This window comes from Falco biarmicus, chromosome 6, assembly GCF_023638135.1.
Source record: "Falco biarmicus isolate bFalBia1 chromosome 6, bFalBia1.pri, whole genome shotgun sequence".
NCBI classification, from domain to species: domain Eukaryota; kingdom Metazoa; phylum Chordata; class Aves; order Falconiformes; family Falconidae; genus Falco; species Falco biarmicus.
Genome location: NC_079293.1, coordinates 12,890,406 through 12,903,682, shown reverse-complemented (window position 1 = coordinate 12,903,682; position 13,277 = coordinate 12,890,406). Strand labels below are relative to the sequence as shown.

General features: G+C 41.5%; 1 protein-coding gene across 2 annotated transcripts in view; it reads right to left on the bottom strand.

The window, feature by feature from the left end:
• The window catches only part of COL9A1 (collagen type IX alpha 1 chain), a 75,011-nt gene that overhangs the window by 44,131 nt on the left and 17,603 nt on the right, over positions 1–13,277 (bottom strand). Inside the window, exons 7-15 of one of the 2 annotated variants that reach the window (XM_056343501.1) lie at positions 12,384–12,404; positions 11,186–11,260; positions 10,610–10,645; positions 10,437–10,499; positions 8,093–8,146; positions 7,446–7,481; positions 2,802–2,825; positions 2,464–2,517; positions 711–764 (exon numbers count right to left, since the gene is read on the bottom strand). In XM_056343501.1, the coding sequence (XP_056199476.1) occupies positions 711–764; positions 2,464–2,517; positions 2,802–2,825; positions 7,446–7,481; positions 8,093–8,146; positions 10,437–10,499; positions 10,610–10,645; positions 11,186–11,260; positions 12,384–12,404 (417 nt within the window). Of the gene's footprint in view, positions 1–710; positions 765–2,463; positions 2,518–2,801; positions 2,826–7,445; positions 7,482–8,092; positions 8,147–10,436; positions 10,500–10,609; positions 10,646–11,185; positions 11,261–12,383; positions 12,405–12,447; positions 12,639–13,277 lie in introns of those variants that run through there. The other variant, XM_056343500.1, reaches the window with a different exon arrangement.

Sequence of the window (13,277 nt, the reverse complement as noted above, 5' to 3'; positions counted from 1 at the left end):
CATTATGACGACACATATTTTGCAGCAGTTTGCCTTTGACAACACTGAGCCTCCGATATGTCTGCCAAACACTCCTTTTTATCTCTCTGGGCAGGTAAATAGTCACAAAACAAAGGCATAACACACATCCTTCTCCCAAGAGGCTCAAAGAAGATAACCATTCCCCTAGAGAGTCAAAGCACTGATGTAAAGCTTTCTTCTATCCCTTGCAAGTAGTAGGACTGATTGCAAGGGAGACATTAGATCTTAACTCACCTGGGAGTATATATTTCTGGCTCATGAGCCAAATATCATTTTTTTCTGCTCCTAACAGAGAAAAGTGTACCTCTGCTAAAGTACTACTGGTGAGGCCCAACAAAGTCTACAATTACAGTAATACTATGATTCACAGGGAAGTTTAAAACCTATAAAAAGTTACAGTTTAAGACCATTAGCAGAAATGGGAAGACATCATGGCACAAGTTACAGTTTGCATTTCAAACTATATTTTAAAACCATAAAGACTAGAAACTTGTTCACTGAACAGAAGATCGTATGTTGATATGACTAAATGAGTTTTATCTCAGGCTTTGAACACAAGCCTCTAGGTATTATGAATTAATACAGTCTGCTGAAATCCTAGTCAGTATTCACCTGTAGGACTTGAGAAGTTTTGTTCAATCAACAATACATAGTTTAGACATTAGCACATATTAAAGGAAATCACTTACCCGAGGACCTGGTGGTCCTGGTGGCCCTGGTGGCCCCCTTTTTCCTGGATCTCCCTAAAAAAGGGTAAAATAATTTTGTTGATTTAAAGCAATAATGACAACCATCAATTACATACTCATACCACACAACAACAGTGAGAAGTTAAGTAGCTACAGAAGGAAAGGCTAGGTATCCAATTAAAACCCATAACGCGGCTCCTACAGTAGAATGGGAAAACTGATCTTTTAGTAGAATAGAAGTCATGTTGTGGAATAAGACCTACAAAAGAACAACACATTTTCAGCTGCTTTAGACAGCTGAAACATCTGACCACAGGATCACCTATGCACACTTCTTTCTATCTTATAACTGCTAATTAAGTTCTGAATTTTAAAAAATTCTAGTAACTAGCATAAGTGCCCAAAGCACAGAAAGGAAAAAATCCCCTTTTTCAGAGCCCAAGATGAATTTACCAAGACAGAATCTTCAGCTGTTTGTGAAGTTATGACCACCAGTGCTTTCAGAAGTAAAGACAAGACAGAACCTCTGCAAATAATTTTTTCCTGAATGCTGAATAAATCTGATAATCTGACAGGGAGCACGTTTTTACTTAACACTGTCATTTCAAAATCATTTTTGATATCGTATTAAATTATAAATGAAATTAACAAGATTAATACAGAAAAAATATTCATTAATTTTCACAATACATGAGCTATAGAGCCATAAGTTTAGAAACACTAAAAAGGAGTATTTCTTTTCCACAAAGTGTATAATTACATTGTGGGACTCCTTATCACAGTGTGTTGTGGAGCTGTCTGGTATAAATGGATTCAAAAAGGGACCGACTACATTGATGGCGGATAGGCCCATATATAGCTTTTGAAAGACAGCACAAATGTAATTTCTGATTCAGGCAGTCTCTGACCTGCCAACTGCCAGAATGTGAGACAGTATGACCAAAAAAATTGTCATTTTACAAATATTCTGCACGCTTCCCTAGGTATCCATTATAGCCCTTACTACAGACAAGAAATGAGCTAGATGGATCATCTTCTGAAACAGATTGGCAGCTTTCAATGTTCTTTTTTATATTCATTTATATGACTAAACAAAACATATAGGGAGAGGTATGCATCAAAAAGTATGCTTCATTAAACAAAATTTTAAATGTTAGTTCAGATTTCAAGTAAAAAATTAACAATTGGTTTCAATTTGCATTTCAGTGGTAAAGTATGGAGTCAAAATATGACAGTGTGCTGAAACCGAATGCACAGTTTAGCAGTAAGGTCAGTAGATGGAGTCACACAAAATGAGACTAAGAAGAAATATTGAATTGCCATGTTCACTGATACACAAATGCAAAACAGAAATAGTATGTGGTCATGTACCGTAAGTATATGTAAGAAGACAGGAGAAAAACTAAAGGTCTGCATATAATGTTAAGTTTTACATTTCCTGTATTTCTGGCAGGTTTTCTTTTTTATTTTAGCTTTCCTTGAATAAGAGGCAAAGGAGAGTATGGAACGCTACATGAAACATTTAATTCTGATCTAATGGGTGGGCCTTACTTTGTGCCGTTCATTGTTCTTTATTTCTGATGAGCTTCAAACAGGATGTTAACTCTATCAGTGACCACTGTAGCAGAATACAATGTTTTCCAGTGCTGTTATAACCAAAAATGTTTAGATGGCATAATAATTATTCATTTATTTTCTATAATTACCTTGTAGCTATTGAATAAGCCTACATTTTTAGCATAGTAGTACTTACAGGTGGACCAGAACGACCTACTTCTCCAGGAAGTCCTGCTGCCCCAGCTGGACCCTATAACAACCAAGTTAAATAGTATTTTTAAACCATACAATACCTCTATAACAAGCATCCAAGAACAATCTATGCCTTCAGACACCAGTATTCTTGCTTCACATATCACAAACCTAAGCAACCTCATTAGTAGCTGAAGAAATCATACATAACAGACATAGAACATAAGGATTAAAAATCTCTTTTTTCACTTAATTACTTTTTATTACAGTATAATAGCTTTATTGAATATTTAAACAGATTTATTAAACTGTATATTTATGAATCATAAGAATGATACTTACAGGTGGTCCAAGGAGCCCCTTGCCCTGTGAAACATGGAAAAGATTAGAAATATGGGGAGAGTTACACACCTAGTCAAGCTGTTTGCCAAGAACAGAGTATTTGGGATAAAGAGGTACAAAAATCCTCATGTTTGATTCTGCAAAATAATTTTGAAAACTTGGGTTTAACTAATGTTAAATATCTATTTTATTATTAAGTAATCAATATTAGGAGAAAGATTAAATTACTGATTAAGTTGCCTTGCAGTATCATTTATTTCCACATTTTTTCCAACCCATATACTTCCACAAAGGAATGAAAACATTAGCCTTTGGGTTTAGCTAATGATTAATAGCATGATCAACACACCTATTCTATAATAATTTCCTTCTAAAAATGCATTTAAGTGGATAATAAAAGATACTACTTCTTTTTTTTGCCATTGCTTCCCTGAGGTCTAAATCCTTTAAGCTAGCGCATTTTGGTAATCACAAAGAACACCAAACTGCTCCTGTTTACGTTTTTCATCAGTATTGCTCTAAATCATTCTAATGAGAAGTGTCTAAGATACAAATCTGTTTATGCCTACTCAGACAATACACTCCCTCTAAGAAAACTGATCTTCAAGAGATCAGATTTAATAAAGCACCTAGGCTGAGTGGAGTTTCAAAGCCACAGAATATCATACCAGGATTGTATCTACAAGGTTGTCTTTAGAAAACTTGGTTTAACACAGGGAAAATTTCAAGCATTTATCAGAGTCATTCCATTTTGACCATTTAATACTCAGCAGAAAGTAAACTTTTTCACCTTGGATAACCTACATAATTCCTTTGCTACTACTTAAGGTCCCTTGCTGCAATTCATTATATTATACATGTCTATATTTCATTATACAGATCAAACTTTCACTGTATCACATATCTGATATTCTAGTATCACCTGCCTCTGAAAGAAGGAAACTGACTTGCTAACAAGCCCCCAACAGTGGCAGGGCAAGTCACTGATACCGAAAGCAGCAGCTACTGTGTCCAGCCCCTACACAGGGCCAGGAGAAGCCAGCCTCCCTCCTCTGCCCACTTCATTGCACCTCCTTACCCCCCTAATTAGGACTCCAAGAAGCAGGGGCTCTCCCCCAGCAACCCATGCCTCCTCCTCATCCAGCTACTCCACCCTTCTGACCATGAACTCCCTGCAAGCAAAGTTGCGGACTTGACAGCTCCAGAGAAATCAGCCAGGAAGGACCTACACAGAGCAGTTAATGATCCCAACCAGCTGCCCATGTTCCTGCCTCTGTCTGTGTCCTAAAGGGGAAGCCTTTCCAGGCAGCCTGGGACTACAGCCTTACATCCCCAGATGATGTCTGCTGCCAGCTTTGGAGGTGCTTAACCTGACCCACAGAGCACAAGGAATGCATGGACATGGGCAGTAATACACATTCTGTAATCACCTGGTTCAGAGACACTTATCCTATGGATTTGTTAAGTACCTCCCATTATCAGCACAGACCTGCTGCCATCCACCAGAATCACATGCCAGTATTTGTATGTGTACCCCATGGCAGAAGCTGTGCTTTAGTAGACTTTAAAATATTTTTAATTTCTCTGTCACTAAATCCACACAACTCTACTCATATGTCAGCTCTGTAAAACACTAGCAATGTATCAACTATTAGAAAACTTAGAGGAAACTTAACAGGGAGAATGGATTGAAGGGTGCAATACATGCACTGAATGTAGTACTCCCAGGTCCATTTACCAGGGCCAGATCAGAGACATCAGCATATCTGGTGGTAAATTACTTAATCAGAAGTATTCTACTAATTTTGTAAATCTGCCATTTTAGAGACTATCCACAAAACAGATAAGAAAAGGTGAACAAATTAAAACTGAATAATAGAAGGAAAAAACAGAGGAAAGGGGGGGTAAAAGAACATAAATTAAGATTTCTGGGATACATTCTGGGCAAGAAAGGGAGACAGAAGCAGAAAAGCAAATGCTGCATGTAAAACGTTAGATACGTAATATCCTTTCTTTCAGTTACCCTGAAGTCCCAACCTGGCCAATAAATTCCAGTGGATGAGCTTGAAAAACAGTGATAATAATTTAAAGCTAATTAACATTGTAGCCAAAGCTTCTGACTTTCTATTTACACTGAGCATTTTAACAACTTAAGCAAGGGGTTTTTTTGTGAGAAATTAAGTCTTTGGGTAACCATCCAGAGACTACTCCACATGCAAAAGGTCACTGACTGAATTCAATGCAGTGCATAATTACACCTAAACACTCAATTAATCATGTAACTAGTATGCAGACTCATAAGTGTGCTCACTATGTTTCTAGAAACTAGGTCTCATGGATCAAGCCAAAGACCTGCAAAGGTTAAACAGCCCCATTACTTCACACTTGTTGTAACAACTTCTCAAAAAGTCTTTGAATCTGAGACTTGGAGCCATCATGCTCCAGCATTACCACATCTACCTTTTTTTTTTTTTTACTTTTTTTTTTTTTTAAATTAGGTTTCATTACTCTAAGTTTAATCTCACTAAAGGTGAGATGCCCGATGTTGGCCATTTTGAGAAACTTTAATGAACTGACTTCAGCAGCTTAATGGCATTCATCAAAAGGAAAGCCTGTGTAAATGGAATTTCCCCAAGAGAATTATTCTGAGCATTAATCTTTCCATATGAATTCAGCATGTACGGGTTAACAACCACAGAGCTAACAAATCAAACACTAGGCTTCTTCCTAAAAATGCAAGGTCTGAGGATTAACCTTAACCTTAATAATTACAAGGGTAATGACAGGAGGTGACTAAGTAAATCTACCTTTTCTGTACCTTTAAATAACTAAGAATTCTCATTTCCTCATTATAAATATTCCTGCAGATTCGCCTTTAAATACAAGGTCCAGTTGCTTATTAAGCAGAGGCAGAACAACTCCAAAGGCAATCCCTACTGAGGTTCACTGAAGCGTTACCAGCCTAAGCCTGAGTTAGAGGGCAAACAAAAACCACTGAAGTTTGAACAATGGTCCAAAATCTCATCAGATTTATTGCTTTTACAGTCTCAAAATATGGTCACGAAAGACCTGAATTAGGTAAGTGCTTCTCCAAATGGAATCAGCATTCCACCTTGACAAGTTGGTGTCATAGTAACTTCTCCACTTCTAAGCTGAGATCAACCCTCTTTATGTATATTTTATATACCCACTTTTTCTGAAGGCTTTTAAAACATTCATTCTCACATTAGTCTGTTAATGGTGAGGTGAAATCACGTATATTTTTCCCAGTCAGTTTTTATTTCACTTGACAGGCTGAAACACTACAGTATTTAACCTAGTATTTCAGTAATTCAGTTTTAATTCCCCATTTTTTCCTCTCCTATAGTAGTTCTTTTCATGTATATTTTTTCCATATCATCTAAGTAACATATCTGTCAGAGTTAAGCTAGCTCTTCATTCTAGCTAGCTAGCTACACATTTCAAATGCATTGCAAATTACTCAGAAATTATTTCCTTATCTACTTGAGAGCAAAAAAATGAAAACAAACTCAAACCTCTAACAGAAAAATGCAGAGCTTTCAGTCTACCTAGAAGTTACCTCAGTTCTGCTACTTTCTGTGACTAAATTTACCTCACATATTGAGTCTACAGATTGACAAGCCATTATAAAAGTATCACCTATTTTCCAGATTTTCAGGTAAGAAACAGCATCCATGAAAATTAAATGCAAGTGTTCACATAGAATGATTCATCTTAAGTTTGAACATGTCTATAATGTAATGTCTTCAAGAACAACATTATAAATTCCTCTCTGGCCAAATATCAAAATGATTGTTTAATATAAATTTAATGGAAGTTAATGAGATGGTCAAAAATATGAAGATACAGTTGAAGATGCAGAATTTCATAGCAAAGAGTGCTATTTCAGAATACAATGCCTCTTCTATCTAATTCCAATAATTTCTCCAAAATGAATCTAATTTTTAATTAAACTTTAATTATGTGCAGCCCTATTAAAATTTCATGTGTCATCTTGTTCGATAACTCATTTTCCTTGAGGTTTTTCCTGGTTTCCTATATAATCTTAAGTTTCTACAGACTGACCATCGTTCACTTCTTCAAACATGTAGAATTCCTAAAATTCACAACTATTTTCAGTTCCCAAAGTCAGATGTCAAATCCATCTGCACGCCAACTGCAACAATAGTCTGTACCCTTTCTCATATTTTGTGTTGTTTCCATATTGAACAGCACAGGAACTCCCATACAGCATTTACACTTCAGTGATCTCATTTACACACGTGGCAAGGAGCTGAAACAGGAATAACTGGAGATTAAAATATGCAAATAAAACATGGGCTATCCTGTGTCTACAGCATTTTCACAAAGAGATGGAAAACAACAGCACGCATCCAAAACTTGTGACCACATCACACATGCTCCTTTGTTTTCTACAGCATACAAACCTAATGTCCTTTCAGTAACATCTACCCACCGATATAAAGACAAAAAGATTCCTTAATATACTACTGTAATATTTTGAGTTCTCTGAAATCTCAGAAATAACATCTGGCTTTTCTTCATTACATTTAATGGTAAGAATCCTTCATATTGATACTTAAGGTCTAAAAAGCCTCTTCATATACTAAATATATTACTTACTGGAAGTCCACGAGCACCTGGCAGTCCTGGCTCACCCTTTAAAAGATAAAAATTCAGGTTTTCAAGAGGCATTAGCAGAGTTTTGTGAACAACATACAGTAAGATGCTCTAACCTTTTGGAGGGTATCCTTTAGTGGACATACTCTGCAAGTATTACTCAATTCATTAACGCTATGCTGGTTTCTGTGATACTTGATACAAAGGAATGACTTTCTCAATATTAAAAAGATACAGCCTCAGGCCTTTCCCCCCACCATCAAAAAAAATAATATCAACAGATACTAGTTACTCTGACTTCTGATGTATATTTCATTTGTCTGATTGCTGATGAAGTCAGGATTCACTGTTCCAGTTCCCACTGCATGTTATTACTATGACAAAATTGCAGTACAACAAGATGAAAAAAGCCTCACCTTTACTGAAAATGCTCAGCCTTAATGCCCTCAGTCTAATGCCGCCATTCCTTACTGCTGGCTGGGGGAATAGAACTTGCTTTGTACTGTGTGAAAAGGGCCCAATGTGTCTGTATTCTATAAATGTTTTAATATTGTAAGAAAGGCTACAACATCTCATTAGTTGCATAAAGAAAAACAAAAATCCTGCTAAAAAATAAAATCCCATAATTTTATGCATAACTGTCTTCTTACCTTCTGTCCCTTTGGCCCTGTGGCTCCACGTGAGCCATCAGGTCCTGTGAATCCCTTTGGAAGTAAGGTGTACAACGTTAATACAAAGGTTACATTTTTTTTAATCACAACAGAAAACATTCTAAAACATAGAATAATGAAGCTATTAAATGAGATAAGGAACTCCAGGAGACTTACAATTCAAATACATGTTTACATGTATAGATAGAACTGCCCAAGTTCAAAGTGCTAGCTTCTGGTGACAAACATCAGTGCCGGCGACAGGTGTCCTTCAAAAATTATGCAGTTAAGTCACAATTAAACTAAACACATGATTTCACATGATCTTATTTCTCTCAATGGAAAACTGAAGAATTTAGTTCATGGCTCAGGTTAAAAACAACTGTCAGTATTTTCCATTTCAAATAAACCATTCACTGACAAAAAAAAAAAAAAAAAAAGAAAAAAAAAAAAATCAACAAAGCTGCCAGGCTGGATTTAAGGTTAGTCTTTGAACCACACTTATCTATCTGGATAAAATTCAAGAGCATGACATAACAACTACAAAGTCTTCTGGAGTTCTTTTATTTCCGATTTTTTAAGCAGCTTCTATTGCTTAGAAATTTCCAGATATCCATAAGAAAAGCCTTGGTTTTACATTTGTCAAATACTTTTCTTTTTGGTAAACTGTCAGCAATAAAATGTTCACCCAAAGGGATGTTTTCTCTGATAATTTGCTTTCAAATGCTTACATGATCACTACAAGCAATTACTGTACAGTATCTTTACTCAATCTATTAAATCTGATTCTGAAATAGTTTGTGAAAGAAAAATAAGATTTAAAAAGTCAGAACTGCTTCATCAATTAAACATGAAAGAAGGCATTATAAATCTAAAGCCCCAATTAAAAGTTGAATGCACAGTGGGTACAACAAGGTCCTGTGTTTTGTCTTCAAATGAAAATAAAAAAGGTTCACCATTTCAGAACACAGTACTCTAGTATTACAGTTTCACTGATCCACTAATATGAGCAATATACAAGTGCAAACAAATATCAACAGCTGTGTGGAATCTAAAACACACTGTTTCACCTGATTGTGTTACCACGACTTCTGGCAAGGAAAACAAAACCATGCCTTAAGTGAAAATTATGAGAGGCAATGATTTTTAAAGAGCTGCTTATGGGGTTTTGACATGTACAAATAGGTTGTGGTCCTGTATTGTTTTCAGGGAAAGATGAAGTGGTATAAGATACCACTCATGGCAAACCCATTTGAAATTTGAACAGTTTAACTGAACATTTCAGATCCACGTCCAATAAAACTCTTTTTAAAAACAAATTAAGAATTAACCTTTAACACTATTGCAATCTTTATAAATATCACGCTTTTTCATTTATATAATCTGCAATATTCTCTGATATACTTGATTGCTGTATATAAACTTTATCTTTGATGTTTTAAATTATAAAAGTATTCTACCACTTACATAAATTAAACATAAGCTTGCCTGCTTCCTGGCATAAGCTCTAAATACTAATGTAATAATCTTGCTTAACAGCAAGGAAAGCTTTCAAACACTGCTCTCAAGAGAAATACAAAGTTTCCCAAAAATGTATGGTGCTTTTATTGCCACTAATTTATTCAAAAGATACAACCTAACAAGCCATCAACACTAGATGATGTTGAAACTTTATTCTTCTGTATTATTTTCCACAGAGAAAGGAAGGTATATCAGCAGGTAGAGGCTCTGGGTGAAGTCTGGCAGGTTGGTTGTGGGTTCTTTTAATAACACTTTTACCGAAACATCAGGCCTACAGGGCTAATCTGTGGGGTCTGTTTTTTCCTTCCTATTGTCTCCGAGTTTTAGGGAACGAGGCCTGAAACGACTATAACCAACCCACACACACCGCACCTCCAGGCACTGACCGCCAACCGCCCGCAAGGGGCCGGCCCGCCCCCGGACCCGCGCGGGTGGCCGACCGGGAGCAGCGACAGGCGCCCCCTGCCGGCGGCCCCGCGCCGGCGCAGTGGGCCTCCCCGGCGGTGGGTAGGCCCGGCCTCTCGGGAGCCCCCGGTGTCCTCGGGGCTGCGGACCCTCCTGCCCAGGCACGGATCCCCCTCCTCTTCCCCTTGCTGCCCTTCTCTTTGTCCCGCTAGGCGCGGGGCGTTCGCCTGAGGCTGCTTCCAGAGGGCGCAGCGTGGCCTCCTGCCCCTCCAACACACACTACTGGCACTCACTGGCAGTTGTAAGGAAGCCAGAGACCTCAAAAGGAGGTCATGCTTCCACAGAAATAGACCAAAGCCAAGTATTTTTCTTAAAAAAAAAAAAAAAAAGGAAATTCCAGAAAATCAAGTATACTCACATCAGCTCCTGGCTCTCCAGGCAGGCCAGGGGATCCTGGTTTGCCTGCATCCCCATCTGGACCCTTCAGGATTTAAATGGGACAGTTGAGCATGTTTCAGAGAGGGAAGCAGAAACAAAACTCAGAATCTCTTCTCTCACAGGAGCAAATGCAAAGTAGCTGAAATTACTTACTGGAGGACCGGGGGGGCCGTTCGGACCTCTCTCACCCTAACAAGATATGAAAAGGAAGTTATCAGTCAGAGCTACAGCGATCTTTCATGGTCCTTCATGAAAAACATTGATTTACAGATTATCAAGAATAATCTCAAACTGATTCTTATTGTAGGAAATCAATACTAAATTCACGTGATCTCTATTATAAACTAACAGAAACTTCTGACAGGAATTTGTGCAAAATACATAGTAGCTCCTATCAGAAACAATGCCATAAATCCTTATCGTGATTTAGTATGAGTGATGCTATGTAATCCCTTTTGAGATTAGAATTATAAAATCCTTACACCCCGTTTAAAGCAAATAATCAAGCATATGATGCTGATTACACTAAAAAAAAAAAATAATCCTGTATTTTCCATATCAGAGATAATCTGAAAGGCCACCTTCCCCCCAAACCCCAGCCCACTACTGAATATGAGACCCATCAATTCCTATGTGTATCTGCAGCCAAATTCAAACTCCTTGGGGTCAAATTGCAGGTACACCTCGAGGCATTTCCTATTTCCTAGGCAGGGCATGGGAAACACTTACATCAATGCCATCAATACCGGGAACTCCTGGCGGCCCGGGCGGACCTGGGGGGCCTGGTGGACCAGGGAGACCTCTCTGACAAGGAGTAAAAAGAAGGATCAATTAGAGCCTGGCAAACCTGTAACAGCCAGTCTGGGTGGACCAGCACAATGAGAGGTGACTTTCTGTGGGTTAGTCAGAGGGTCACAGCCCTGATGAGGAGCTGCATCCTCACTCCATGCATGTCAGGATGCACGGGCAGATATCCCATGTTAGCTGCCACTGCAGTGACCAACAATGCTCCCTTTGTGGGCGGGAGACAGGTGAGGTGTTTAACCGCCCTCCCCAGGCCCAGCCACCCTCCTGCACCCCGCAACACTGCCAGGGACAGGGCAAGGTGGAGGGGGCTCGACTGCCTGACCCAGCAGGGTCTGAACACCATATGGCAATAACAGGGTGGCAGAAATAAAAAGAGTGATCCTTGCAAATCAAACAATGAAATTCACTAAGCTCCTCTAATTACTCATGCAGCCAACACAAAGGAGACAGTCTTCCTAGGAGTTCGTGCTGGCAAAGAAAATTTAAAACCACCCTTTCCCTACTTCTCTGACTGGCTCAGCATTTTCCCCTGGTTCCTCAAGATTACATTAGCATCTACAGAGGCGCTTTCTCAAAGCACCAGGCTCCCAAGGGGGAGGCGGGAGGCACCACCAGCCTGTGGAAATCTAGAGAAAGGCTTTTTTACAGGTCTCCGTACCTATAATGGGGGGCTCTGTTCTCCTCAGAGCGAGCTCTGGCTGCAGCCCCACAACGGTGCTCTGTGAGCCAAAGGCTGGCCCGTGCCCTGCTGAGGCCCTGAGCTGGCCCCTTGCTCCACACAGTGCCGCTGCTCCGGACACTGTTCCTCCCTGTACCAGTCTTCACAGAAATATTCCATCCGGTGGTGGTTGTAGATGGAGCTCAAGCCCCACCATGTCACCCGGCGCCTGCCTGATGCCCACCAGGTAGCACCATGTAGGCAGACACACACGGCACCCACCACCCTGTGGTCAACTCGCCTTTGCCAGCACCACGTCAGGGTCGGCTACAGCTGCTGTAGGGAAGAAAAGGATCGAACACCCCGGGCGGGTCGGTGCCAGGGCATGTGGGCGGCCTTCAGCCTCTCTTCAGCTCCCACCCTCGCCCTGAGCTCGGAGCAGGTTCGTTCCCTCACACTTACCTCGATTACCGTCTGGCTTATCTGCGAGGGAGAAAAACAGAGTCGAAGTCAGAATAAAACTTACTTGAGCCAGGCAGAAGCAAAGAACCTGCAGGAAAAGCCCCAGAGGCAGGAGGCCCTGCGGAGCCCGAGCCATGGCGAGGGATGGAGCGGCCTGCGGCTGCCGGGGCGGACGGGCGGGCGAGGTGAGCCCCAGCAGCCCCTCACGGCGGCTGCAAACGCCGTGGGGAGGGTCTCGGGGATTGGAGGAAGGCTGAAGGCTGGGAAGGGGAGGACTGAGCGCCAGCACCGCCTTAACCCTTTGCCCTGCCGCTGTTCCCCTGGGCACCGGCCCGCGCCCTCCCCCGCCCCTGCCGCGGGTCTCCCGCCGTCGGGCTCCCCGGTAAGGCGAGGGCTGCGGGGAGGCGGCTGCCAAAATCCCCCTCGTCTGCAGGGCACAGCTCCCAGAGGTCTCCCACCCAAGCAGCGGGTGAGGAGCGGGGAGGAAAGTAGGTCACGGAAGGGTTAAAACGAGGCTGCGGCGGCTGCTGCTGCTCTGGGGGCTTGGATTTCTAAAGGCACCAAATTCCGGGCAGGTACGGTAAAACCCGGCACCGCGGGGCGGGAAGCGGGGGGAGAAATGGGGCTCCGGCAGGCGGGGGCGGCAGGGCAGGGCCGGGCCAGCAGGGCAGGGCCGGGCCGGGCCGGGCAGGGCAGCAGGGCCGGGCCAGCAGGGCCGGGCCGGGCAGGGCAGCCGGGCAGGGCCGGGCAGCAGGGCCGGGCAGGGCAGCCGAGCAGGGCAGGGCCGGGCAGGCCAGCAGGGCAGGGCAGCAGGGCAGGGCAGGGCCGGGCCAGCAGGGCAGGGCCGGGCAGGGCCGGGCAGCAGGGCAGGGCCGGGCAGCAGGGCAGGGCCGG